Genomic DNA, 27,154 nt, shown 5'->3' with positions numbered 1-27,154 from the left:
TTCAATATAATACTGAATTGGAGGGGCCCTGATGTTGACAACATCATGTTGCAATTGGTATTTATTGCAACTGCCACTGTCGCCACCACTGCCATGCTACAGCTACTGCGGCTGCTACTGTCACTGCTACTGCCACTGCTTCAACCACTGTCACTGACACTGGCACTATCGCTGCTGCTCCTACTCCTACCTCATCACTACTTATATTGCTATACTACTCATATTCCACTATTGTTAAAGATATTGCATTTGTTATGCTACCTGTGGCGCGCGTTACTGCTGGTCACAGGCACTATCTTCTTACCACTACTGCAACTACAGCTGGAGCAGCTGTACTACAGCTACTACAACTACTATTTCACTACTGTTAATGATGTCATAGTAATGTTGTCATTGATATTGCTTGTTCGTATCTGCTGCTATCGCTACTGCGACTGTTTATTATCTGCTGCCACTACCGCTACCGTTGTTATTTACGCTACAACTACGATCTCAGCATTGATAATGGCACTGTAATGATATTGCTCCTGCTTTCTTTTTCATGCCTGAGAAAGACTGCCAAAATCTACTCCATACTGCTTGGCTTGCTGCATAATATCACGGGGCATTTCATGGCTTGCTCAAACTAAATTTATAAGTAGATGCCATCTGAATATCGCCGTCCACCGTGGTGAAAACGACGCGATCCAAACATTATCGATGATCTTATCGTCCTCTAGACCCTTGTAAATCACTCTCCTCTTTTCCAAATAATGTGTGTGACTTGTACTGCTGCGTAAGTAATATCAATATGACGTATTGTGCCTTTCACGTATTTTGGCGGGTGAGCTGTTAATTCAGGCGGAATTAGAGTCATAAATGGGTGATCAACGCTTATTAGTGCTAATTCTGCCTAAGATTGTGAGCGCTTCCCCTAACATCCGCGATCAGCTAATCGACGGAGATACGAACAGAATGGCATGGATTGGCGGATAGGAAACCGCCAATCGCTCTATTAATAACGAAGGCTGGATTAGCTTATTCCGCCTTGAGTCGGCCTCACCATCGCCGCTCCTAATTCGGCCACGGAGGGACGACCCGGAATTAACATGGGAATTAGCTAACTCGGGGTATAATTAAGGTCGATAACGGATTAGAGTTATGCCAGAATTATCACGGCAGAATAAGTGAAAGGCACAATAATTTTTATTCAGTATATTGCTATTGGAATTGTTCGCCTGCGTCACGATCACTGCCAGCTACCACTGCAACTGCCCTACTGTCAATGCCACCGCTACTGCAACCGCTATTAGTTACTGACTTTGAAACTGATACTGTTATCGCTATTTCTGTTACTATCTTTTTTTTGCTCACCCCACGATCAGGAAGAAAACTGTTAAGGTCTACAGTACTCCATGGTGCGTGAGTTGTTGCAACCCAGTATAATGTCATCCAACGAGACTTCTTCGCGAGCCGCACCTAGTAAAATACCTCTATTTTTACGAACTACATATGCAGTTTACACGTTACTGCAGTTATAAAGTACGCGGTGCAAATTGGCGCTAATTTCGCTGCGCCATGCGTTCATATTGCTTTACTTAGGTTCTTGCTGCAGCAAACATCACGCCCATCTAAGCGAGCACTCTAAAGTGCACCACCATGGACTTGTCCGTCTATATCAATGTAGATACTGGTACTCAATATGATGCGACGTCCAGAAAACACTACGCATACTACTGTGGTGCGACGTCCGGACACTGCATACACTACTGTCGCGCCATGCGCACTCCGTTTTGGATTCCGCAGCCTGCATGAGCCCCAACGTCGCACAGTACCACAGTATGCATCGTAATGGTGGGTGTGAATTAAACCGCACATTTTGTTTTGCTTAAGTTTTATTCCAAATCCAAAACCACGTCAAAAGCATCGATCCGGTTGCTTTATACCGGTAATACCATGAGATTTTGGATACTCTGGTTCATATTAAAATGTACCGAATGTATTAAACTGATGGTCTGACAAGAAATGACGCTGGCTCCAAGCTATCCGCTTAGAGAACAACTTGTAGTTATCATTCGCTGAGAGAAGCATGCGTGCAGAGCGCGCCTTAGTTTTAAACGAAAGATTGCGTCAACTTTTGGCCAAAACCTGTGAAAACGGAGGGTTTAATGCTCGGCACTTCGGATGATGACGGAATCTTGTTTTATACAGCGCCCAGCATCGCGCCGCGACCTTTAGGCATCGGCTATTATTGTCGGCAGCTACAGCTACTATTGCTGTGCGTCGGCTTGGATTGCAAGCTAGTATTGAAGGAGAGTGTTGTAGCAGTGTAGTAGATCGCCTTTGAATTGCGAGCGATCTGTAGATGATGCCTCGATGGTCCGCTTCATTGGGGCAAATGCATTGATGTGTCGCGTAAAGCTGCTGGCTCTCAGCTTTTCGCTGAGAGAACAAAGGGTGTTACACCCCTGAGCGTTGTGCTCTTAGCCTTCGCTAAGAGAATGGGGACGCTGCCGGCAGCAGCTTTGCTGCTGCTGCTGCCCAACGCGCGCTGTACTGTACAGGAACCGGTTGGTAGCAGAGGTGGCAGTGCCGTCCTCATGGTTTTCCTGTCGACAGGAAACGGATGAAGCGGCGAAGTTCGATCCAATGGGTCATTTTGCCGGCGGTCCAGGCGGCGTCGTGCAGGCAGGGGGGCACATTTGGCTTGGGACGCTTCAGTTGTGAGTCGGCCGGCACGAAAGTGGATACAGTGCCGAGAGCAACTTCCAGTCTGTCTTCATTTCACCCTGCCGTTGACCTCGGAAGAGACTCACAGTTCCAGCCTCACACCGGAAATGCAATCCATCCGCGGCGTAAGCTTTGGCGCGGACGAAGCAATCCGCGCAGCTGCGCCGATCGACCAGCGGCGTTGAAGCGCGACTGGCGCGAGCCATGCTAACCTGGCGCCGCTATGAGCTGCTTCAATCCACCAGCTTTCAGGAGGCCGCTGTAGCCAGCCCCCTGTCACCGGGGAAAGGAGCCGTTGCCTCACGACCTCTTTTCACTGTTAGAGCAGCAAACTCAACGCTGACTTCCGGCAACGCGGCTTGTCGGTCCGCACGCGTTTTAACGGAACTGTCCAACGATCAAGCAATCGATGTCCACTTTTGCTCTCGCTTCCGTAAATATGGTCTCTCAGCGTAAAACTTATTTACGCAGGTCTTTACTGATACTCCACTCAACATTGCGTCTTTTAATCTTCACAGGTTACGCGATCTCACAGTATTTTCTTGGATTTGCTGAAACCGGGGGGTTTAATCGATTCGCCAGCCGTGCACCGACATCTGATCGATGAGCTCAGTCACTCACAATCGAATCCGCGACGGACGCCATGGCCGACGCCGGGTCCTCGGACGACGCCGAGAGCGCCACGCTCACCGCGCTCTCGAGCTGCGTGACGACCGTGATCGAGAACGACCTGTCCTACGGCCTCTGCGTCACCAACTCGGGGCTCTTCGACCTCCTCCCGCCCGACTTGCTCGACAACAATGACAACAACTCCAGCTCCTCCTCTTCCTCCTCAACGTCCTCGTCTTCCGCCAGCTCCTCGGACGACTTCAGCGGGGACTCCGTGTGCCGCGTCATGTGCTCCAAGCAGTCGTCCAGCGCCTCGGCGTCGTGCTGCGCGGCCGCGGCCTCCCTCCAGGCCTGCAACACGTCGTCCAGCGCTGTGGCCTCGTGCAAGGAGCTCTTCGACAGCGTCTTCACGTACCAGAGCGAGTGCGACGGCGGCCTCTCGACCGCCAACTCCCTCCTCATCGCGGTGGTCGCCGTCGTCGTGGCCGTCATCGCAGCGGTCGCGGTCTTCTCGCGTCTGTACGCGCGCAGACACAACAACCAGAACACTAACAACAGCAAACTCCAGACGCTTTCAGCCTATAGGGGGCCCGCGGCCCGCCTGGCGCAGACGTGGAGACAGGTGACCAACCTCGTGTGGAAGAACATGGTGCTGCGGCGCCGCCGGCCCGTGTCTCTTGTTGTGGAGCTCTTCCTGCCCGTGCTGCTGTCCACGGCGCTGCTGCTGCTCGCCAACCTGGACAGTTTGTCGGGCGGCTGGCGCTCGCAGTGGTTCACGTCCGAGGCGGCGCAGCTGGAGGCCAACGAAACGCTCATCTGCAGCGACCTGGCGGTCTGGGGGCTCGAGGCCATCGGCGGGCCGTCCTCCACCATGACGTCCTTCTACACGGGCGGCCAGTCGGTGCTGGGGCTCTTCTTCCTCGTGAGCTACATCAAGTTTGTGTCCACGACCACGACCACCATGGTCATCGAGAAGGAGAACCGCCTGCGCGAGGTCATGAAGATCATGGGGCTGTCGGACGCCACGCTGCTGTTCTCGTGGTGCCTCACCACGGCGGTGCTGGCCACTCCCTTGGCCTTCGCCATCTCCGCCGAGCTCAAGTACGGCAACGTGTTCCCCACCACCGAGTATGCGACGCTCGTGTTCCTCTTCTGGAGCCTGAGCGTGGCCATCACGGCCTTCTCGTACTTCGTGGCGCCGTTCTTCAACAAGTCCCGGACCGCCGCCATCGCGTCCGTTTTGCTCTGGCTCATCCTGTTCTTCCCTTACTTCGCCGTGCAGTCGGCCGACACCAACGCGCCGCGCTACTGGGCCGCGCTCTCGCCTCCCACGGCGTTCGCGCTGGCAGTGGACGAGATTCTGCGACGCGCGCAGCTCGGCACGGGCTTCGCGTACTCCGTGGGGCTTCGGGAAGAGCCTGTGACAGTGCCCAGCGCGTTTAGAATGAGTTTGTTTCTGATCCTCGACTCTGTGATCCTTGTGGCGCTCGGATGGTACTTGGAGCAGGTTCTACCGCAGCAGTACGGCGTGAGGAAGCCCTGGTACTTCCTGTTCACGAAGAGCTACTGGTTTAGTAAGATTGATGACGCCCCTGAAGACGACGTACCATCGACGAGCACGGATACTCACGCGCTGTCGCCTCAAGCCGGTGGGGCCTACGCGCGGCTGGTGGATGGAGTACAAGGTCCAAGCGCCAAGACGCCGGAGCAGGTGGCTGAAGATGCGACTGTGGAGCCGGTCAATGCGGCGCTGGCCATGCAGGAGCGCAACGGCACGTGTTTGCAGATCCGCGGCTTGAGGAAGGTATTCCCGCTGGAAGAAGACGGCGAGGAGCGAGTGGCGGTCGCTGGACTGGATCTGGCCATGTACAGCGGACAGATCACGGCGCTGCTGGGCCACAACGGCGCAGGTAAGACGACGATCATCTCCATGTTGACAGGTCTGACCCCGCCCACGGCAGGAGACGCGACGTTGTACGGGTGCTCCATCAAGCACGACTTCCAGGAGCTGCGGAGGGTTATCGGCATTTGCCCCCAGCACGACGTTCTGTTCCAGGATCTGACGGTGGAGGAGCACCTGCTGCTCTTCGGAACCATGAAGCACGTGCCGCGAGAGAAACTGCAGAGCAGCGTGGACAAGATGATCGAGGATGTCGGACTCACAGAGATCCGTCACGCGCTCGCGAAGACGCTTTCTGGAGGCCAGAAGCGCAAACTCAGCGTAGCGCTCGCGTTCCTAGGCGGCAGCAAGCTCGTCTTCTTGGACGAGCCCACGTCGGGCATGGACCCGTATTCCCGGCGCTTCACGTGGAATTTGCTCCAGCAGAGCCGCGAGGACCGAGTCATTGTTTTGACCACGCACTTTATGGATGAGGCGGACATTCTGGGCGATCGCATCACGATTCTGGCGGACGGCCAACTGCGTTGCGCTGGGTCATCGCTCTTCCTGAAGAACCGCTTCGGTGCAGGGTACAACCTGACTATGATCAAGGCGGCGGACGGATCGTGCCACGTGCAGTCAGTGCAGAACTTCCTGAAAAAATACGTCCCCGATGTCAAGCGCCTGAGTAGTTCCGGCTCGGAGCTCGTATTCCAGCTGCCGACTGCGTCGTCGGAGGCATTCCCCGCTATGCTGGAGCAATTGGATTCGGAGATGCATGAGCTTGGAGTGCAGCAGTACGGCATTTCGGTGACTACGCTGGAGGAGGTTTTCTTGCGGATCTCTCAGGACCATGAAGAGGAACAGCGTATGCCGCCTACGTTGGATCGAAAGCCGTCCACGTCTGTGCTAGACCGTACCACGTCGTTGAAGTTGGTGTCGACAGGAGGAGCGGTAAACCTGCCGTCGACTGCGCCTCCTATCACTGAGCCGTCGATGTGGACCCAGTACTCTGCGCTGACGAAGAAACGTTTCCAGATCGCCAAGCGAGACAAGAAGACATTGGCCTACTCGGTTGGGATCCCTCTCATCTTCCTGATCATCCTCGCAGTGTTACCAGAAATTGAAGTGGCAGATTTCATCCCAAACTACGCCTCCAGCCTCCCCACGGAATCGGAGCAGAGCACATGTGCGGCGTCTACGAACTTCAGCAGTCTCATTGATCCCGACTATGATGTCTCGGCGTGTTACGGCTCCCGGGGCTTCGACTACTGCACCCTCGGGGTCGTGAACTGCGATGTCAACGTGTGCTGCGATGCCACTAACGTCGCTTCGCCTTGGTACCCGTGCAACACGTGCGGCTCGGCGCCATGTTACAACAGCAACTGCCTCGCCAAGAACAACGCCAAGTTGCAGGTGACTTTAAACGGCTTCTTAGTGGCTCTGGTCGTCATGCTGGCGTTCGCGTTCATCCCCGCAGCTATCGTGGCTTTCGTTGTTCGTGAGAAGGACCCGATCCAGAACGCCAAGGGCCTGCAGCTCATCAGTGGCGCCAATGTCTCCGCGTACTGGATGGCGTGCTGGACGCACGATGTCCTCCTCACGATTATCCCCATCGTCGCCGCAGCGATCATCATCCCGCTGTCCATGACGCCGAGCGGCGCAGCGAACGCAAGCACAGCCGATGTGTTCGCCATTATCGTGCTGGTGATTGCCCACGTCTGGGCCATTATCCCGCTGGCCTATTTGTTCTCGAGGAGGTACGTCAAGCACGCCGTGGCACAGACTGCGTTGCTGGTGTTCGCCCTCGGTACCGGCGGGTTGTTGAGCATCTTCTCGTTCATGTGCCGCATCGTCAACTTCACGATCTCCGGTACCTTAACGCTGTCCTCCCTGGACCAGAACTACCTGCGTTGGATCTTCATGATTTTCCCTGGGTACACGCTGAACAACGGTATCTTCGAGCTGGCAACGCGGAAGGTTAGTCGCCGAGCTCTGTTTGGTTCAGCTCGTTGGATGCCGGCGTCTCCGTCGTTCTTCGGGTTGTTTGAAGGCTTCGGCAAAGAGGAATGCACGGAGTGCTGGGACCGCCTGACCCCTTCGTGCTGCGTACGACAGCCCTTTGGTATCGAGATCATCGGTGCCCCGCTGTTGTACACGCTGGTTGAGGCAGCAGTGCTGACCGCACTCGTGTTCGTGCTTGAAAACCGCTCGGTCAAGTGGAATCAGACCGCCTCGGAGAAGCAGCATCATAGTGCGGTGGGTGTGGACTCCGACGAGGCGACAGAGGAAGAGGATGATGACGTGCAGCACGAGCGGCAGCGTGTGGAGCACGAGCCTCCTCAGCCGAACGACCTCGTCTTCATCCGGAACTTGCGCCAGCAGTACGCCGGCAAGCCTCGGGCCAAGGTCGCGTTGAAGGATTTGTGTCTGTCCATCAAGAGCGGCGAGTGCTTCGGCTACTTGGGTATTAACGGCGCCGGCAAGTCGACAACGATGGCTGTGCTGACGGGACAACTGGCGCCCACGCAGGGCTTCGTGACTCTGAGCGGCTTCGACCTGTCAACCAGTTCGGCTGCAGCACGGAAGACCATGGGCTACTGTCCGCAGTTCGACGCGCTGCACGACCTGCTGACTGTGAAGGAGCAACTGCAGCTGTACGCCCGGATCAAGGGCATCCCCGAGGCTTTCGTGAACACCGCAGTGGAGGAGCAGATTCAGGAGTTGGGCCTCACGAAGTACCGCGACAAGCTCACGCGGGGTCTTAGTGGCGGCAACAAGCGCAAGGTTTCGACGGCCATCGCATTGTTGGGCCGTCCTCGTGTCGTATTCCTTGATGAACCATCGACAGGCGTGGACCCAAGCTCACGACGGAAGATGTGGGACGTTATCGCGCGTGTGTGTTCTACCGATCGGGAAGGAGATCGCGGCGGTGGAGCTTGTGTGGTGCTCACTACCCACTCGATGGAGGAGTGCGAGGCGCTGTGCTCTCGGGTGGGCATTCTCGTGAGTGGCCGGTTGAAATGCCTTGGCAGCGTCGAGCACCTGAAGCAGAAGTTTGGTCGAGGATTCACGGTGGAGATCACGCTACGTGCGGCTTCAACTAATCCAGATGATGCGGAGCTGACTGCTATTATGGACCAAATGGTGGCCTTCCTCTCAGCCGAGAGGAGTCTCTCAGCGCATCGAAACAGCCGAACCAGCCAGCGCCAGAGCCTGACTCAGGGAGCAAAGATCACAAGCGCCAACATCCAAGACTTGTGCACGGCGCTAGGCTCGTCTGAACGCGGCTCTCGCATTTTGGACCACTCGGGCACTGGCTGGTTGCTCAGCAGTCAGCTTGAAGCTCAGGGTGCGATCTCGGTCGACAGTTTCTGCTCGTGGTGGGTCTCGGAGACGCACAGCGAGCGGCTGCAGAGCTTCTTCCACGACACGTTCCCGGGCAGCGTCCTCGCGGAGCAGCAGGGCGAGCACTTCCGCTTCCAAGTGCCCAAGCATCGACCAAGTAGCGACGCACTGCTGCGTCCGGCCGAAATATTCCGTGCGCTCGAACATACGCGCGCGGATTTGAACGTGGACGAGTACAGCGTGAGTGAGACGGCGCTGGAACACATTTTCAATAACATGGCAGCGCAGCAGGACGAGGAGAAGGGCGTCGCGCACGGAATGCACATGGAGTAAGCACAGTTAGTGTGTGCATGAATGAATAATGCGCTATATAAAGTAATATATTAACATCAGCTGATAGAAAACGTGCAAAACTAGGTCGTCTTCGACTTGGCTGGGAACACCTTTAATATAAAACGCTGGTGCCGCGCCGCAGTTCACTTTCTGAAGCTGGTGCACGGGGCTGTTGATGTCGATGTGCATTTCCTGCCTCAGTCTGTCTTGCTGCAACTTTGAACCTGCTCGGTCGACATTCTTCTGGCTCGTGTAGCACGAAGGTTGCGCCAGGTTACGCTTACGCGTCCAATTAATCCGTCCACCCCCTCATTCTTCGGGTGCTCCCAGTATAATGTGCCTTCTGCAGCAGAATCCGCAGCTAGACTACAATTCGGGCTGCTATCCCAGTATTAAAAGTGACTAAGTTTAATTAACATTTGCGCCCCGTGGTGACTACTGTAGCAGCCTCAAATATATACCACCTCGGGCACGCAGTTTAGCGCTAGGAGCCCTGTCTTCGATGATAGAACGTCGCCTTCCGCAGGGCCATCAGCGCCGACGGGCACGTCGGACGAGTTCAAAGAGCTGTTGAGGAGAGGGGCAACCCCAAGTCTGTCAAGGTGTTCCGCGGTGAGGCCCGCGACATCCTACACGACATCTTCTTCGTGCTGCTGCTGCGCTCCAGTGGAGGAAGGTCCTTGCGACTCCATTTGAATTGTATTCAAACCTGTCAGCCAATACAGAACGGTCCACGAAGACAGTAATGTAATCAGTTTGGCCACAGTTGAGTCACAATCATACTGTCGTTCTCTTGATAAACGGGCTCTCGTTAAAGCAACTTGGGTTTGGGCACCTTCAGCAACTTCGTGCAACTTCGGGCACCTTGGTCGAAAAAAGTTGCCCAAAGGTGCGCAACTTCGTGCACCTTTGCGCACCTTTGAGCACCTTCGTTTGAGCAACTTCGTGCAACTTCAAGCACCTTCAGCACCTTTGGGCAACTTCGACGAAACCCGAACATTTGCAATACTGAATTTTTGCACTAGCGAGTAGGCTCTGCAACTTCAACAGCAACTACATGCACCATTCAGCAGAGTGCGTTCACGCTGCCTGTACTGCTAGGCAAGCTGTTGAATAAAGGACACTAAATTATATAGGGGGCGGAGTGAACATCTTTTACTTCGACCTGAGCCAACACAGCTCAGTTCAGTCCAGGTAACCCTTTCAAGCGAAGGTCGACCTCTTATTGCTGACTTGAATGCCAAGTCAGAGGTAAGGCTTTGCATCGATGGTATTCACACTGTAAAGTTACTCGTGTTCTGTCACAATCATAAAGCTACACAGATAAACAAATGATTCGCACTGCCTTTTTCGTGTGGTACGCGCTACTTCCAGCGGACCATCACTGATGATGTGGCTGGGAAGCAAGCTAGGAACTCCAACCTACATCAAGCTGTTTGAGACCATAGCGACTATCTTAACTTTACTATGTTTAAACATAATGGGGCGAGGACACTAGGTGTTGTGTTTGATGAACGCAGCATGATCCACATCATCACTGAGAAAGTTGCACAACTTTTTGGTGGAGTCGTGATAATTACTTTCTTAGAGTGGGGCAGAGTGGAGCACGAACTTAAGCAAACGCTAGTGCTCACAAACAGTTTGTTGCTGTATAATTTATATAGCTTACACATTGGAGGAGTTAGACAGGTATCCATTAATGATAGAAGTATCTCCAAGCTCAATCTTCGGGATACATAATTAAAACTTAAGTACTTGAAGTAGATAGTTCGCTATCTTCTACGTGACGAGTACTTGTGGAGCACTGATGAAGTATTCTCGATGTCCACGTATCTCTGCGTTGCATGCTAGTCCTGAAATTCCATGCTTCACAGTTTCCGCTCTTCTAGTAGTAGACCTAGAATAAGCGTCCAAGTACAGTATACCATACTGCAGGTTGCCCTTGTTGCCGTGACTAAGCAACGACGACTGTATGGCCGCAGTGGCATTATGATACCGTTCAAAACATAACAAGGCTAGTAGTAAATACATGCAGTAAAAAAATGTCCTACCTTACATAGTTCGCGTTGGGATCATCGATCACCTGCGACGAATGCGGCAAGAAGTTCAAGGTGTTCGGCTCCAAGAAGAAGTGCACGCACTGCATGGACGTGGTGTGCAAGTCCTGCCTTGCCGCGCTCGAGCTCAAGCACACGCACCTCAACAACCCCGCGAGGCGTGGCTTGCGTCGTCGCAAGTCGCTGGAGCTGTTCGACGCCGCCGGAAGACACCCGGACGAGCAGGAGGAGCTGCAGTTCCTGTCGCCCATTGGCTCGCCCGACCTGGAGCTCGAGTACGCCGACCCGGGCTCGCCCGACGTGCTGGAGGGTGTGGACGGCGTGGAGAACGTCAGCGACGAGGAAGATGATCCATTTTGTCGTGGTTGCTTGGCTCACAGTCATTTCGTACGCTAACGTTCACACCACCGACCCACCTCTCTACATAGTTTTAAAGGACGGTATAATCTTCAGCCACTTCAAACTTACAGAAAAGCCTTAACGCGATAGTTCTCATACATATTTCTTTTGGTATCTCGTGTTATCGTATCTCTGCCCGAATTTTCCGGTGCTTCGTCGTTAGGTGAAGGTAGAGGGATCCAAAACCAGCGATACTTGGCTAATGAACGTCTTTGCAGTTGCTGTTGCTACTGCTGCTGCTGTAGACGGCGTCGATCCTGATGGAGACCGTGAGTCAGGAGCTGAACGTGCCCAATCGCAGCTTCATCAACATACAGCGCTCCAACTGGGTCGAGGTCGTAGTGAGCCACTAACCTCCTTGCCCAGTAGACCTTGCGCACCGCTCAACGCTCGAGTCTCGAGTCCTCTCGCCTCTGAGCTGACGATGGTGTTAAAATATACAGATTTGTAGGCACAAATATACGTACATGGGGAGTGAATATAAATATGAGTTTGCACCATACAGTTGGAGTGACAACAGGGAGAGACTATAATTGTGGGGCACCAATATAACCGCTAACCACTGTGAGGCATATAAATATCAGCTTAATTGTGCTGGCCAAGTTACCATACGGGCGGCTGCAGACAAAGGTTTTCGTTCAGGAGCGGCCATGGCTGGCTGGCATCAGCTAGCCGTGCACAATTCCACGGGGGAATTCGATGACTACCGTGACGAGTCGATGTGCTGCTCGGCGATATTTCACAAGGTCGACTTTGACAACTGCCGTGTTTGTGCTGGTGAACATACGATGACAGAAAGACGTCTTCGGTGCTTGAGCAGCACTTGTCGCGAGTTTGGCAAATGTGGCGTGGTCTGGAAGGTGTTCTACTGCACAGCTCAGGACAAGTGGCAGATAACTGTAAACGAGCAGGCACATGCCCGTGGTGTTCTTCCCTGTACTGCGGAGCATCGGCCAGTCGTGACTCAGCCGATGAAAGCTGTCGTAATGCGGGTTGAAGGATTGTGAGGCGAAGGACCCGAAGGTGACCCGAAAGTGAGCCACTTGAATTATGGGACACCCTAGCTCGGCGTCCCGTATAGAAGGCCGGCGACTGATTACGAAACCCGATGGCGTATTTACGGAGATCCAGAACGGGGAGGCCCGTAACAAGGACGATGACACCGCACCGAGACAGCAGATGACGTCATGAGGTAAAGGCGTGCAGCATACTGGTTGGTTGGTTGGCCGGCAGACGAGCCGCCGGTAGATAGGCAGTTCAGTTCAGAATTTCCAACAACGAGACAAGGTACTTCTTCATATTAGTCTTTGTGTTGTGCGGTTAGCGCCTACGTGTGTACTGTGACTGTTTCCTACCTACTTGTGAAGTGTACTCGGGGTTCTGGATTGATTTGGCCTCCCCGGTAACCTTCTAGTAGCGTAGTGTGTTGCATTGTCTGGACTCAGGAGATCAGCTCTCAGTGTTCGACAGTAGGACACTCTAAACGGTTTAGTAAGGTATTGGTGTGCGTCTCGCACTTTGGTTTGGACCCGCAGACTAGCTGCGGCAGGAGATCTCCAGTAGATCTCGTACATATTGTACAACAAGTTGTCGTACAGTGGGAAGAGTTACCTCGCTGTACAAGTGCATCCGCGGCAGAGTTAACCTAAGTCTCTGCCTGCGAGTGTAAGGAACCCCATATTCACCCCTTCATATTACACGTCTTCTAGGAATTACGCTAGATAAAGATCCGAGTCTTGCTACAAGGGTACACAAGGTGAGGCCTAGAGATCTCGGGACTAGTTCTCGTTGTCTTTGGGTATTTGGCTTGCAGGGGTAACCCCTCCGTAGTTGCGTGGCAGGACACGTGTGGGAGTTTATTAGTTTTTATCTGAGGGACTCCACCACAATGGTGCGCGTGCCCGGATCTACTAGTCCGAGAGGGGACGTGAAGGTGAAGGGTGAGGTAAGGGAAGACGGAACTCCGCTGGGACCGGCGGGAGTTGAACGTGAAAACACTAGGTCCACCGACGGACAGGCAATGGGGACGCCTGAGCCGAAGGATTTCGTTTACGAAGAGAAGTTCCCCGTTAAGGCTCCGAAAGGAGCCGTCCGGGACTCGGTCCAAAAACCGAGTTCCATTGGACCTGCTGCTAAGCGGGACCCCGGCGTCGCTGAAAAGCGAGGTCGAAACCTGGAGCGCGAGCATCTAAAGGGGGTCATCCGCGACCCCGCTGCCCGAAGCGATGCTCTAGACGCTGCGATGGACTACATGGAAGTCGAAGATACGAAGAAGAAAGCCGAGAAGAAAACGGAGAAATTGGAGATCTCGGCGCTAGCGGTCCATGGCCCCAGCAACGATACTCACGATGAAGACAAACGATTTCGTGAAGCCGAAGTCAACTACTTCCGTCAAGAGCTTGCGCTCCTGCTCCAGAGAGATCCGCTCCTGCGTAAGTTGGGGCTGACGATGCCATGGCCTCTCACGGGTCCAGTTCGCAACCCGCGCACGCTAACAATCCGAGATCCGCTTCACGCCGTCACGATGCTGTTCTGCGTGCTCGAAGATGCTGGTTTCAAGGTACATGAACAGCGGATCTCCACCGATGTACGGAGTACGATCTGGAAACCACCGTCCTTACGCTCGCGCGGGTGTACGCAGTGTTGCATAAGCTTGTCCCGAGTGCAGATGACTCATCCGCGCCGTTGCCGACCGGAGACCTCACACCTCCTCGGTTGGACGATTCGCGGATCTCCTTCAAGTTTGAAGATGACGGTGACGCTCTCATGAGGAGCACTACCTCAACCAAGAAACCTCCACCGGCCCCACGTGTGTCCCGCTGAGAACGACGTGCGCAAGGGATCCCAGCGATCGCTGCAAACGATGTAGGACGCGGGAAGTCTGCGCAAGTGTCAAATATTGCGCAGACTCGCCCAGCGAGAGGACCACGTGGGAGGATCCAGGAGGCTCAAGAGGTTGCAACAGAGCCCGATCGCCCCGGCGGTGTGGCTCAAGACCTTCTTTACCAGTTTGCGAACGAGCGAGACGAGCCTGAAGACGTTGAGATGCAACCCGTCACTGCGTCTCCCGCTCGGCCACGTATCGGTTACCGATCCCAGACACAACCGGAATACCAAGGAGATCTCCATGACCTATCCGATGACCTCGGCTATGGTGGAGGTGGCGGAACCGGAGGTCGTGTCGCAGCTGTGTCCACGGCGACTAGGTTGCGAGCATCGGCTGTGTCCGAACTGAAGGACTTCAGCGGCAAGGAACATGACGAAGAAGCCGCCCGAGCCTGGTTCAACAAGGTTAGAACGGCTTTCCGACGGGATCAGATGCAGCCAGACGAGATGTGCTTGACATTTGCCGATTTGATGATAGGCCCTGCGCGCAATTGGTATTACCAGCTGAGCCGCACCGCTCGCGCGTCGTGGACTGACCTGGGTGAACAGTTCCAGATCCACTTTTGCGGTAAAGGGATGTCCCTCGCGCGCAAGTACTACCACATGCGGCGCGGGAGTCAGGAAGACCCACTGGATTACTTATACCGGCTGAATCTGGCCGGGATACGTGCAAACTTGAAGATCCATGATGGCACCAAGGAACAACGACGTGAACACGTCGACCACTACATCGATACAGTCCAAGATGACGATCTCGCCGGATCTCTGGTAGTGTTGAGGCTGCCTGACTCAGAAGCTCTCGAAGGCGTCCTGTTGGCCATGCGACGCCGCCACCAACGCCGCAAGATTGAGACCCAAGGTTCGAAATACCGCCAAAAGGCTCCCGCCCCTGCAGCCTCCTCGAGGGCGGTGCGGGTTGTGACTACCGGTCGCGGACGCCGCGGAGATCAAGAAGATCTCGAGTTCGAGGGCGAATCAAGCAGTTCTGATAGCGAATCTGAAGACGAAAGAGCGCACGTGTTTTCGGCAGCCAGGACGCCTACACCAGGAGATGGTGAACAGCCAGGGGCGCGCCAAGACCGCGAAGACCAACTGGGGCGCCCGAAGTACGGCACTCGATGCTCACACTGCGGATCTCGCAAGCATACGGATCTCGGGTGCTGGAAGAGGCTCACGTGCCAGCAGTGTGGACGCATGGGCCATCCTACCGACAAGTGCTTCTACGTCTGCAAGTGCTGTGGAGACGTTCACAAAGCAGGTCTGTGTAAAATCGGCGACTTCTTCTATGCTGTTCGCCAATGGTACAACCCGACTCGCCATGCCGGACTGCTGCCCGAGAGCGTCGAGAAGGCGTTAAACTAGACCGCTCGCCAGGCCTGAACAGCCTGGTACGTGACGAGCGATCGAAGTTCTGCATTTATGCATATGTTCAGAGGAAGGCGCGAGCGTTAGAAGACCCAGACTTCCTGTAATGCGGTGAATACAGCCAGATCTCTTACCTCGGATGAAGATGACTATTCGCGTCGCCCTTGTGTGATGGCCCTTCGACTGTCGCCGGGTGAACGCCGAGGTTACTGGAAGTATTACACTCCCTCCAAGTGGTTCAAGCAGTCGAAGGCGACCGGTGCGGTCAACAATGTCCGTGCCGTCCTACTCTTTGATACTGGAGCCGAAGTGTCGATAATCGACTCTACCTTTGCACGTAAGGTGGGTTGTGAAATTGATACAACACAGACAATGGATTGTGTTGGTGTGTGGGATGCTGTGTACCGCACAGAAGGCCGAGTAGAAGTCAAGCTCACTCTGGCTGGAGAGTTGGTGTACAAGTTCCGTGTGTGGGTTGGAGATCTCTCAGGACAAGACGTCATTATCGGCATGGATTTTATGGTTCCTGCGGGGGTGAGGTTGGACCTGGCTGACGGAACGCTCTGTCTGCCGGACGAAGTTCGCATCCAGATGACCGACCGTAAGCCACTGTATAGCAGCAAGGCTGACGCGGTCTACGCAACGGGATTCCATGAAGTCGGTCCTGGCCAATGGACAGAGATCTCACTCAAGTCCCACAACAAGCGGTTTGAACTGTGGGTAACGAGAGGGGAAAAATGGGTGATCACGGTGGTGAATGGTGGATTCAGTAACAAGTCATACCTCCGGATCACCAACATCAGCACGAGCCGCCTGGTACTGGATCGTTTGGTGTGTTTGGCAATCTGGTTACCCGTTGGGCAGATCCCGCGTCGACCTGGATTCGCTAGGAAGGATTCAAACCGCTATCGGGAGTGGCAAACACTTGCGTTCGAAGCAGCTGTGGACACTGGAGATGCAAACGAAGCGGAAGTTGAAGAGTCTGGACCGCTGGTCGAGCGTCCTAGCTACCGGACTCCGACTGCGATTTTAGCACGGCCTCCACAAGTGAAGACCGTTGAAGCAGCAGCAACGTCAGAAGAATGCACGCGACTCACACTGGACGACACACATCCTCAAATGCAGCTGATGAAAAGTTCGACTGATCCGACTAGGGTGACCGAAACCGAGGAGGACGTGATCTCTACCGATCACGATCAGGTGATCGCTGGTATGGACAGCGATGACTCCAGTCTACCGCGTACGGAAACTCACACAGGCGAGGAGAGCGGCCTATCCTTTACGAACAGTGGCGAAACACCGGTAGGCTTGGCGTCGACTCCGGCAAATGTGGCTGAGGCCGAGCTCCGCAAGGAGTTCCCAGAATATACCCCTGACCTCATGCCACAATCCAAAATACACGCCGCGGCCACCGAGGAAATGGTTCATCGCACGTTGTCGGTCATCGTTGAAAGCGACTGGAGCGACAGCTGTAGCTGTGCGTCCGAAAGCGCTGAGTCTACTAGTAGCTGGGGTAGTTTTGACTGGCAGACCGACGACGAGAAAGAAGAGGAGCCGGTGAGCGGAATCCTCCCAGTGACCCAGGTCGGACCAAGCCAAGGCGGAGATGCAACCGACATGGATGAAGCGAAGTATGTTCATGAAGGGGCCGATCTCACTGAGGAAGACATCGAAAAGGAGATGGCGGAGTTACCAGAGATCTCCCTGACGGCAGAAGTTAAAAGAGAAGCTCTCAAGGTCGGGGATCCAACTGAGAACACAGCAGAGGAGATTGATCGTCTGCGTGATATCATTTGGGAGCGGCGTCACCTTCTCATCGGCAAAGGGAATGCTTTACCCCCTGCGGCGACGGGGGCGATCTGTGACATCGACGTTGGTGGTGCACGACCGGTGGCTCAGCGTTGTCGCCGGATCCCGCCTCAGTTCCGTAAAGATGTTCCAACTCGTCAAGGGGCTACTGGGGGCGAAGATTATTCGGATCTCCACTTCTCCTTGGGCGTCTCCGATCGTTATCGTCGTCAAGAAGAACGGCGTGGACGTCCGACTCTGTATCGACTACCGTCCGGTCAATGCTCTGACACGACTGATGGTCTACCCCATGCCGTTGATTGACGACCTCCTCGGAGATCTCGACAGTTTGCTGTGGTTCTGTTCTCTCGACGTGGCGAGTGGGTTCTGGGTGGTGAGTATGACCGATCGAGCCCGAGAGATCTCCGCGTTCATTACGCCTTTCGGCCTGTTCGAATGGCTGCGAATGCCGTTTGGTCTGAAGAATGCCCCCCAAATCTATCAGCGGCTGATCGACAATGCGTTATATGGCGTGCTGCGTATCTCGCCGGGTCAAGATCGCGCGGATCTCGTCAACATTTTCGAGGAAGGTGTTCCTGAAGATCGATCGCTGCCGTCGGTGCTGGGGCGTCGCTTTTACATCGACGACATCTTAGTTGGAGCAAGGTCGTGGGACGAACTGTGTGAGAAGGTCAAGAAGCTCCTAGAGGTTTGTGACCGCTGGAATCTGTCTATTAGCGCGGAGAAGAGCAGTTGGGGTATGAGCAAAGTCGACTATCTGGGGCATCAGATCTCCGGTGAAGGCCTGTTTACCAAGCCGAAAGATTTTGCAAGTCTGGAGGCGTTGAAGTTTCCCAAAACGCTTAAGGCTCTCCAGTCATTCCTCGGCAGTCTCAACTACTACAATCGCTTCATCGAAGATTTCGCAGTATATGCCACAGTGTTGTATGAGTTCGGAGATTCCGATTTCATCAAGGGTCGAGCCACAAACGTCAGCAGAAATCACGAGGCGACTGTGAGATGGGGCCACGCGCTACGAGCCTTCGATACCCTGAAGTTCAAGATGATCAACGCACCCATGCTCTACCATTTTGCCCCAGAGTTGGATCCTGTTGTGATTGTGTACGCAAGCAAGTGGGCGATCTCTGCCTCTCTCCTTCAGTGTCGTGATGGAGTGTACGTACCCGTCAAATTTACGAGTAGGACACTGCGGTCTCACGAGATCGGGTACGACATTGTGGAGAAGGAAGTACTGTCTCTGCTAAGAATCCTCGATAGCTGCTACACCATGCTGAGTGGTCGACACATCCGAGTGCTCACCAGACACACGACTCTCGCATGGCTCTTCCGCGCGAAAGGCTTGAAGGGACGGCTAGCTCAGTGGGCGGCGCTGCTCTCCCCCCATTCGCTAGAGATCGAACGTTTAACGAAAGGCGAAGATGAGCTACTAGGTTTGGTTGCCGCCAGTATCACTCCGCGCGCAGAGATGGATGCAGCGTTGGAGGAGATCTCTCCGCAGAAGAAGTCGGCGAGAGCATTGGCTATCCCGATGCCGGCTTTTACGCCCGGAGAAAACGTTTGCGTCGTCAGTTTTGACGGATCGGCCAAGCCGAAACGAGTTGGTGGAGCTTTCAGCGCTGTGGTATGGGATGCTCCTGGATGGAAGGTTGTCAAGGCTGAATCTGGCTATTTACCGGACCTCACTGTGAACGAGGCCGAGTTCCATGGCCTCCTTCTCGGACTTCGTTTGATTGCCGATCTCCAGATCGACCGTCTCATTGTGTGTGGCGACCCCAATTTAGTCGTCCGCCAACTGCGTGGAGAGATGGAGTGCAAGTCATCGGGACTCCAGCTCTTGCGTGAGAAGGCCAGAGTGATTTTGCGGTCTTGGCCGCAATGCGAACTCATCCACGTAAAACGCGATTGGAACCAACCCGCGGATATGCTGGCGGGACAGGCGCTGCAGCGTGGTGCCGGGGTAGTTGTCGCGAGTCACACCGATTACACGGACCTCGAGACCTTGAATCGACTGGACGAGCTCCTCAAGACGCGCGAAGAACGTGACGCCCATCCGAAGGTAGGCGCTGTCACGCGAAGCCGATCTCGTACTGTCGCACCAGCCGTGTTGCAGGAAGACGTCGTCAAGCAGTTGCGCTTGGAACGTATTTGCCGTGCTCAAGACGAGGAGGTGTGGATCTGGTCACTGAAGTGTTTCCTGCACGGTGATCTCTCTCAGATCTCGAGCCGTCAAGCCAAGACGTGCAGTAAACTGGCTGGCAGTTACGAGGTCGACGAGCATGGCCTCTTGATGTACTGTCCAGTCGAGGGGCGCGGTGGTGATGTCGAGGACCGTGGATCTATGGTGAAACTGATAATGCCGAGTACACTCCACGAATATCTCCTGCATCATTTCCACACAAGTGTGGAGGGAGGTCATCAGGGAGTCAGCCGAACATTCCAAAAGCTTCGGAGGCATTTCTACTGGCGAGGTATGTTCCGAAGTGTGCAGAAGTATGTCGGGGAGTGCGTCGACTGCGAGACGGGAAAAGGAAAACCCACCTTGCCGGGGCGATCGCCGGGCAATATCGCCGCTAATTACCCTTTCCAGGTCGTGGCTATGGATCATATCCCCACCCTCCCGAAGTCGTTCAAGGGCAACACAGAGCTCCTAGTCTTCGTGGATCTCTTCACCTTCTCGTTGTGGCAAAGGCAAACGCGGACAGGACCGCACCAACAGTGGCTGAGGCATACGAGGAATGCGTGTTTCGGCGGTACGGAGCCAGCGAAGTAATCAGGCACGATCAGGAACCGAGCTTCATGTCCGACTTTTTCCGGTCGTTTAATACGCTGCTGGGCCAGCGTCAGCGATCTACGCTCGCGTATAAACCTCAAGCAAACGGCACAGCGGAGCGGATGGTCCAGACTATTTCCAGATCTCTGCGGATGTACGTTGAAGACGAGAACCAACAGGACTGGAATGAATATGCGGAGCGGTTGGTGTTTGCGTTGAACACATCGCACGACCGAGTACGCAAGGACACGCCATTCTTTTTGCTGCACGGGTGGGACCCTAAAACGACTATTGAAGCATCGTTGGCTGTTGGAGGGACCGGAAGCCGAGATCTCGACCCACAGAAATGGAGGTTCAAGATCCAACGCCAATACCAACGTGCTCAGACAGAGACTCGTCGTCTCCTCGCCGAAGCTCGTGAGAGTCGCGCGGAAGCCCACAATGAGAACGTACCGGAGTCACCCATTAAGGAGGGATCGCAGGTGTGACTGTACCTCGACCGAGTCAAGGTCGGATACGCTCGGAAGCTCGCTCACATGTGGCATGGGCCTTTCAGAGTCGCCACCATGGTGAGCGACTACGCTGCCAAGCTGGAAATCAGCGGGACTGACTACCGACTATTCCCTATCGTACACATCTCGAAGCTGAAGCTGGTCCGACAGTTCCCCGAACGACCCGCCGAAGATCTCACTCTTGATGAAAGCGAACGATTTGACTTTGACGAAGAACTTCTCCCCGAGGATAGCTGGGAGGCACAAACTCGCGGTGACAACGAGTATGAAGTTGAAGAGATCTTGGATGCCAAGACGGAGAGACGCACCCGCTACGGTCGACGGCTCAAGGAATATTTGGTGCGTTGGAAGGACCACGCGGAGACGAATTGGGTCAAGGAAGAACACCTGAACTGTGGTGGTCCGCTGTCCGACTTCCAGCAGAAGCGACGGAGCCGGCAGAGGTTCCATGTGATGCAATCGCGTGGAGAGACCGACATCGCCGAAGAGTGAGGCGGTGTTGGGGGGTAGCGTGGTGGACGCTATCCGTAATGGTGGATAGTACTTGTTGCACATTTACATTTGATTGAGTGGAAGAAGAAATGGAGAGAAGATCGCGCGATGGAATGGAGAAACGAGGTTAGTTGTGATGATCTGGTCGGACATCAGAATTTCGACGAACGAGTACTCGGGGGCGACTTGGAGATCCAGCCCGGTGTCGCAGTGCTGGAGGCACCTGGGGTGCGAACGCGCGTCCGACGGCTGCTGAAACGCGCTCGCCACGACGCTCTGGGCCTGTGCGATGGTGAAAACCGGCACCGTTCGTGTCGGAGACTACCTTCGCGTTCCGTCGATTTTGGCCGGATCGCTGTCATCGCCGACTTGGAGATCCAGCCCGGAGCCGCAGTGCAGGAGACACCGAGGGCGTGAAGGCGTGGTCAGTGGCCGTCGGACTAAGTGCAGTCCTACGCCTGGAGTTTGTGCTATGACCTTGATCACCACAAATCACTTCCCAGAATGCACGGCGACCTACGACATGCCTTCACATCTCCAGTTGGGGAGATCTCCCAGTCATGACATTGACTGTGTTCAATTAAGTTGTGGGGCGGGAGTGATATGAAATGGAGTCGAAGCCGGTGTATTACGATGTCGATAAAGAAGATGCATGCTCGAGGAGACTACCCACTAGCTACGTACATTGGTGAAGGAAGAAATGTCGGACGTTGGAGATTTCCGGGGGTCCTCCTAGGTCTGTTCAGCTGACTCAGGCTAGGCGATTGACGAGGTCGCCTTGAACTTGCCTCGAAGGCGCGTGTGGATGGGTTCGTTCATCGATGGGTGTTTGGCACGAGCGTTCCAGTAGAACAGGCGCCACGGCTCCGCATCGTCAGTCGTTCGTAAGACGTGTAACAGATCTCCAGAGGCACCAGAAGCTCCCTTAGGGAACCACGGGCACGTTTCGATCAGCGGCAGGAAGAATGGCTCCAGAAGAATGTCCAAGTCGCACACATGAGCCTTGCACAGGCGGGCCACCTCTTCGAACACAGGCAGCAGCATCTTCACAAAGTGGGATCTCCGATTCTTACGATCCGAAGTGAACTTCACCTCCCAAAACTCAGCGCTGGCCTTGGAAATGGAAATCTCAATGGAGTGGGTGATCTCCCAGAACACAAGCGCGCCACGATTATCGTTCCGAGCCAGCACATCGCGGATGATGGCCAGAAGAGGTTGGAAGCGGGGATCTCCAATGTCGAACGAGACTGGGTCGGGCATGTTATCCAGGAAGATCTTCCAGGGACTCGCTTTGCATAAAGCTTCGACCGAGACTTGTGGCCAGGGCCGATAGTCAGCAGGAACGGCCAGCTCCCCCTTCTTAGGGTTGCACACCCCGGCGGGTAGCATGGTAAGAACTTCGAAGCGAGGTCTTTGGCTGTAAGCTGGTCAAGGCGGTGACCTGCAACAACCTCCCACAGCCACGGCGTGACATCGGCAGGGCGCGCAGCTTCGCTGGACTCAGGTGGAATTGCGTGCGTGAATGGGCTTCGGGCTGATACGGAGATCCACGGGCTGTCAGACGGAGATCTATGAAAGTCGCTTGTCTGACAATGAGGAGGAGCTACGTACCCATCGCCGTAGAGGAAGACAACTCAGCTGGCGCTCCCTCGGTAGTCGCAACGGCGCGCTTTGCGCGCTTCGACTGTGACGTTGGATCAGAAGAGATATCTCCACTTCGCTTTGCCGAGCCAGACGGGAGCTGCTGCGAAGATGTTCGCGCTGGAGGATCAGAGGAGACAAGGCTCGTGGCCGTTGACGCCAGTGCGGCAAGAGACGAACTGGAAGAGGCCGACGCCACGCATCGTTCCACCTCAGGTTGCGGAGTCGGCGCAGGTACCAGATTGATCAAGTTGCGCAACGCTCCAAGGTGTTCCTCACGCTCCGCTAGTTTGCTGCGGAGATCAGCAGAAGAAGCCTGCTCCTTCAGCAGCGACTGTCGACTCGCATCCAGCTCCGCCTGCAAGTCGTCGCGAGCGATGGAGGCCTCCGCTCGCTCTCGTTCTACAAAGCAATAAACGCACAGGTCAGCACAAGAGTCAACCCGCCACATTAGCACGCGCGATCATGACCTGCAGCCACTGCGCGATCCTGAGCTGTTGCGAGATCAGCCTGACGATGCTCCAAACTACGACGTTCTCACGCCGTAGAACGGTGTTATGCTGAGTCAGCCGAGTGATCTTCCTCTCCAACTCCACCAGTCGCTTCCCAGCCACCTTATGCCGCTGTGCGAGATCTGATAACGCTGTCGCTGTGGATATCAAGGCGTTAGTGATGCAACATCAACAACCTCAGCACTTGGGGCGACTTACCACCGCCTTGCGCCTTCTTCGACGCCGCCGCCGCTTCTCGGCGTGCTGCTTCTGCGTCCTCACGAGCTTTGGACGCATCCAAGCGAAGGGCGTCCATCCGTGGCGCTGCTTTGTTGACCAGCGTGCGCGATTGCGCCAACTCGGTCTGCAACCTGTCGATTGTCGCCTCCGCTTGGCGCAATTGATTGCGAGATCTGTCTCGTTCGGCATTGGATCGTTGCAGGGCACGTCCCGCGCGTCCGTCACTAGTCCGATCATCATCAGTGGCAGCTTCGCTGGCAGCCAACAGTCGGCCACCTGGGGTCACCGATGAGGGGTCCAGGTAGCCTTGATATCTGCCGGCTCGATCATCCAGATCTCCGAGGGCGATCTCCAACTGACTGGGGACGACGTTAGAGGGCGATGCTGCAGCGGACGGAGTGACTTCATCGGCATCAGCTGAGCGAGCGGCGACCCGTGCGAGATCTGCGCGTACTTGTTGTTCAGCAGCTTCGGCTTGCTGACGGCGTTCTACTTCCGTGTTCAGGGCCTGCTGGAGATCTCGGAGACGACCGTCGGCTTCGTTGCGCACGCGTTGAACCTCCAGATCGCGATCATGGATGGATCGATGAAGACTTGCAGTGTGGCGACCAGATGCTTCAAGAAGATCCTGGGCGACGTCAAGACGGCCCCGGAGATCCAGCACCTCGTGCTTGAGGGCCGCGGTGACTTGAGCAGCCTGGATAATGCGCGCGCGTTCCGATAGAAATGGCTGCGAACCGGAGTATGGAGCCGCGGTCGGTATAGATCGATCAAGGGAGTGACAGGCGGTGCAATCTCCGTGGCTGTAGCTTGACGACGGGGCAGCACTCAGCCGAGGGACGCCGGCGGCCGACGACGAAGGCGACGACGTGGGTGGAGAAGCAGACATGGTGCAGGAGTTCTACGCGTGGCAGCCACCTGCTCGATAGCCTCACGCGAAGAGAGGGCGGATGTCGTAATGCGGGTTGAAGGATTGTGAGGCGATGGACCCGGAGGTTACCCGAAGGTGAGCCACTTGAATTATGGGACACCCTAGCTCGGCGTCCCGTATAGAAGGCCGGCGACTGATTACGAAACCCGATGGCGTATTTACGGAGATCCAGAACGGGGAGGCCCGTAACAAGGACGATGACACCGCACGGAGACAGCAGATGACGTCATGAGGTAAAGGCGTGCAGGATACTGGTTGGTTGGTTGGCCGGCAGACGAGCCGCCGGTAGATAGGCAGTTCAGTTCAGAATTTCCAACAACGAGACAAGGTACTTCTTCATATTAGTCTTTGTGTTGTGCGGTTAGCGCCTACGTACTGTTTCCTACCTACTTGTGAAGTGTACTCGGGGTTCTGGATTGATTTGGCCTCCCCGGTAACCTTCTAGTAGCGTAGTGTGTTGCATTGTCTGGACTCAGGAGATCAGCTCTCAGTGTTCGACAGTAGGACACTCTAAACGGTTTAGTAAGGTATTGGTGTGCGTCTCGCACTTTGGTTTGGACCCGCAGACTAGCTGCGGCAGGAGATCTCCAGTAGATCTCGTACATATTGTACAACAAGTTGTCGTACAGTGGGAAGAGTTACCTCGCTGTACAAGTGCATCCGCGGCAGAGTTAACCTAAGTCTCTGCCTGCGAGTGTAAGGAACCCCATATTCACCCCTTCATATTACACGTCTTCTAGGAATTACGCTAGATAAAGATCCGAGTCTTGCTACAAGGGTACACAAGGTGAGGCCTAGAGATCTCGGGACTAGTTCTCGTTGTCTTTGGGTATTTGGCTTGCAGGGGTAACCCCCCCGTAGTTGCGTGGCAGGACACGTGTGGGAGTTTATTAGTTTTTATCTGAGGGACTCCACCACAAAGCATTTATCGCGGCATAAGATGAGATTGGGAACGCCCCACGTATTATTCTGGCACATCTCAAGAAGCAAGCAAATATCAAGCCATCTAAAGGCGGATGGCCAAAGCTCTCCCAGATTCAAAATGCGCTGAAAGTTCACCGGCGTTCGAAGGGCGCCAAAAATTCAATCAAGGCCGTGCATGAAATGGCTCGCGTTCGCCGCTACAAACCAGAACTTCAGCCAGATTCCGCTTTTCTGTTTGGACCTAAGTTGGACACGGATGGCTTTGTTTATGTGGGGTCCGGCGAGGACGACGATCCTTTCATTATTGGGGTGACGTCTCTCGCATTTATCGATAGCTGCCTACGGTTCTGCCACTCGGGTGATTTTGTGCAGTTCCATGCGGATGCCACGTTTAAGGTTAGCGACTTGGGCTATCCAGTGATAACTTGCGGCTTCACGGACCGAGGGCGTTCATACCAAGTTGGGTTTTTTCGTGGTGAGTCGGCGCACGGAACATGAATACACCGAGTGCTTGCGCAGTTTTGCTGACGTCGTTCGGCATGTTCGAGGGGCAACACTTCGTATCGATGCAACCATGAGCGATGCTGAGGATGCTCAATTCTTGGCTCTCGAGAACGTGCCCAGTGTTGCAAATGCTACGAAGCTGATGTGTTATTTTCACGTTATGTACAATGTACGTAAACGCACACAGCACCTGCCCTTTGATGAAAGGAGAAATGTGATGAGCTCGATTGTCGACATGCATTTTACGCAAAGCTTGTTGGAGTTCGAGCGTACACGAGATCGAGAAATAGCTAATTGGCGCAAGCAGACACATCTCGTTGAATTCGCGGACTACTTCGAGCAGCAGTGGCTAACAGGCCGCTATTGGCGATCGCAACTGTACCACAATCCTGAGGGCTACGCATTAACCAACAATCCCTGCGAGAACCTAAATGGAGGACTAAAGCATTTTCTGCAGCGCCGTAATCATCATATGTGTCGATTACTCGAAAAAATCGGGACCTTCATCGAAACGACGAGTCCCGTCAAGCCCGCGCCAGCAGAATATACATCCACACCAACATCTGAGTTAGTGAAGGCAGCGGCAGCTATGCTTGAAGCTTCTCGAGTTGTTATCACCAGGACAAGCGATGCGAACCAAGTACGAGTCCTCGAGATTCTACGCGCCGACACAGACCAACAAGCTGAAGAAGAAAACGGATTTCTTCTGGAGACAGTCAATGCGGCTCCCTCGATACGGCAACAGGACCGAGCAGCCAATTGGCTTTGTTTCTATCATTGACATCCACGTAAGACAACCCAACATCAGATTCGTCCGATAGCTCGTCGGCGAGCGATATCCCAGCCAAGACTGGATTCAGATGGACAAGAGGACGACGACACGGTCACGAATTGGAAAAGGCTTTTCGAGCAAGCCACATCATGGTCTCTACGGCGTTCGCATCGCATAGGAATGCCTTCCGATGGGTGGCTAGTTGACATCACAGCACCTGTACCTACTTTTCGAAAATGCTGATGTGCTGGCATGTTGTAGCGGTTCTCCGGAAATTTAACATCAGTAGTGTACGCGACCCACTGGCGAAGTTGAAAAACAGAATCGTAGCAAAGGCCAAGGCAAAACGTTCCGGATCCAAGCGTAAGCAATCCAAACCAAAAAAGTCGAAGGGAAAAGCATCTAGCTGAAAACGAAGCAGACGATCAGTACATCCTCAGCTCCCAGCTCTGAAGGTCTCCCAGGGCCCGTTGGAAGGCCTGC

At 54.6% G+C, this 27,154-nt stretch overlaps 4 protein-coding genes across 4 annotated transcripts; 3 read left to right on the top strand and 1 right to left on the bottom strand.

Annotated features, from left to right (window-relative positions):
* Positions 1–3,352: 3,352 nt before the first annotated feature.
* PHYSODRAFT_562179 (ABC transporters ABCA family) lies at positions 3,353–8,878 on the top strand (the record flags this gene model as incomplete). The annotated part of the gene is made up of 2 exons (XM_009532676.1): positions 3,353–6,065; positions 6,111–8,878. The coding sequence occupies 2 exons, from the start codon at positions 3,353–3,355 to the stop codon at positions 8,876–8,878; spliced, it is 5,481 nt and encodes a 1,826-aa protein (XP_009530971.1).
* Positions 8,879–10,944: 2,066 nt separating this feature from the next.
* Positions 10,945–11,331, top strand: PHYSODRAFT_513617 (hypothetical protein; the record flags this gene model as incomplete). The annotated part of the gene is made up of 1 exon (XM_009532675.1): positions 10,945–11,331. A coding segment is annotated over one exon (387 nt), but the record flags the coding sequence as incomplete, so codon positions are not given.
* A 1,891-nt stretch (positions 11,332–13,222) lies between these two features.
* Positions 13,223–15,582, top strand: PHYSODRAFT_246110 (hypothetical protein; the record flags this gene model as incomplete). Its single annotated transcript, XM_009532674.1, has 6 exons — positions 13,223–13,279; positions 13,352–13,766; positions 13,809–13,894; positions 14,204–14,413; positions 14,434–14,625; positions 14,725–15,582. 6 exons carry the CDS (start codon positions 13,223–13,225, stop codon positions 15,580–15,582), a joined length of 1,818 nt encoding a protein of 605 aa, XP_009530969.1.
* Positions 15,583–21,924: 6,342 nt separating this feature from the next.
* Positions 21,925–24,429, bottom strand: PHYSODRAFT_335290 (hypothetical protein; the record flags this gene model as incomplete). Its single annotated transcript, XM_009532673.1, has 5 exons — positions 21,925–22,527; positions 22,620–22,702; positions 22,780–23,211; positions 23,252–23,458; positions 23,520–24,429. The coding sequence occupies 5 exons, from the start codon at positions 24,427–24,429 to the stop codon at positions 21,925–21,927; spliced, it is 2,235 nt and encodes a 744-aa protein (XP_009530968.1).
* Between the last annotated feature and the right edge of the window lie 2,725 nt (positions 24,430–27,154).

Source organism: Phytophthora sojae (assembly GCF_000149755.1).
Source record: "Phytophthora sojae unplaced genomic scaffold PHYSOscaffold_6, whole genome shotgun sequence".
Classification (NCBI taxonomy): Eukaryota; Oomycota; class Peronosporomycetes; order Peronosporales; family Peronosporaceae; genus Phytophthora; species Phytophthora sojae.
Note: the sequence above shows the minus strand (reverse complement) of the source record. Positions and strands in the feature narration are given on the sequence as shown.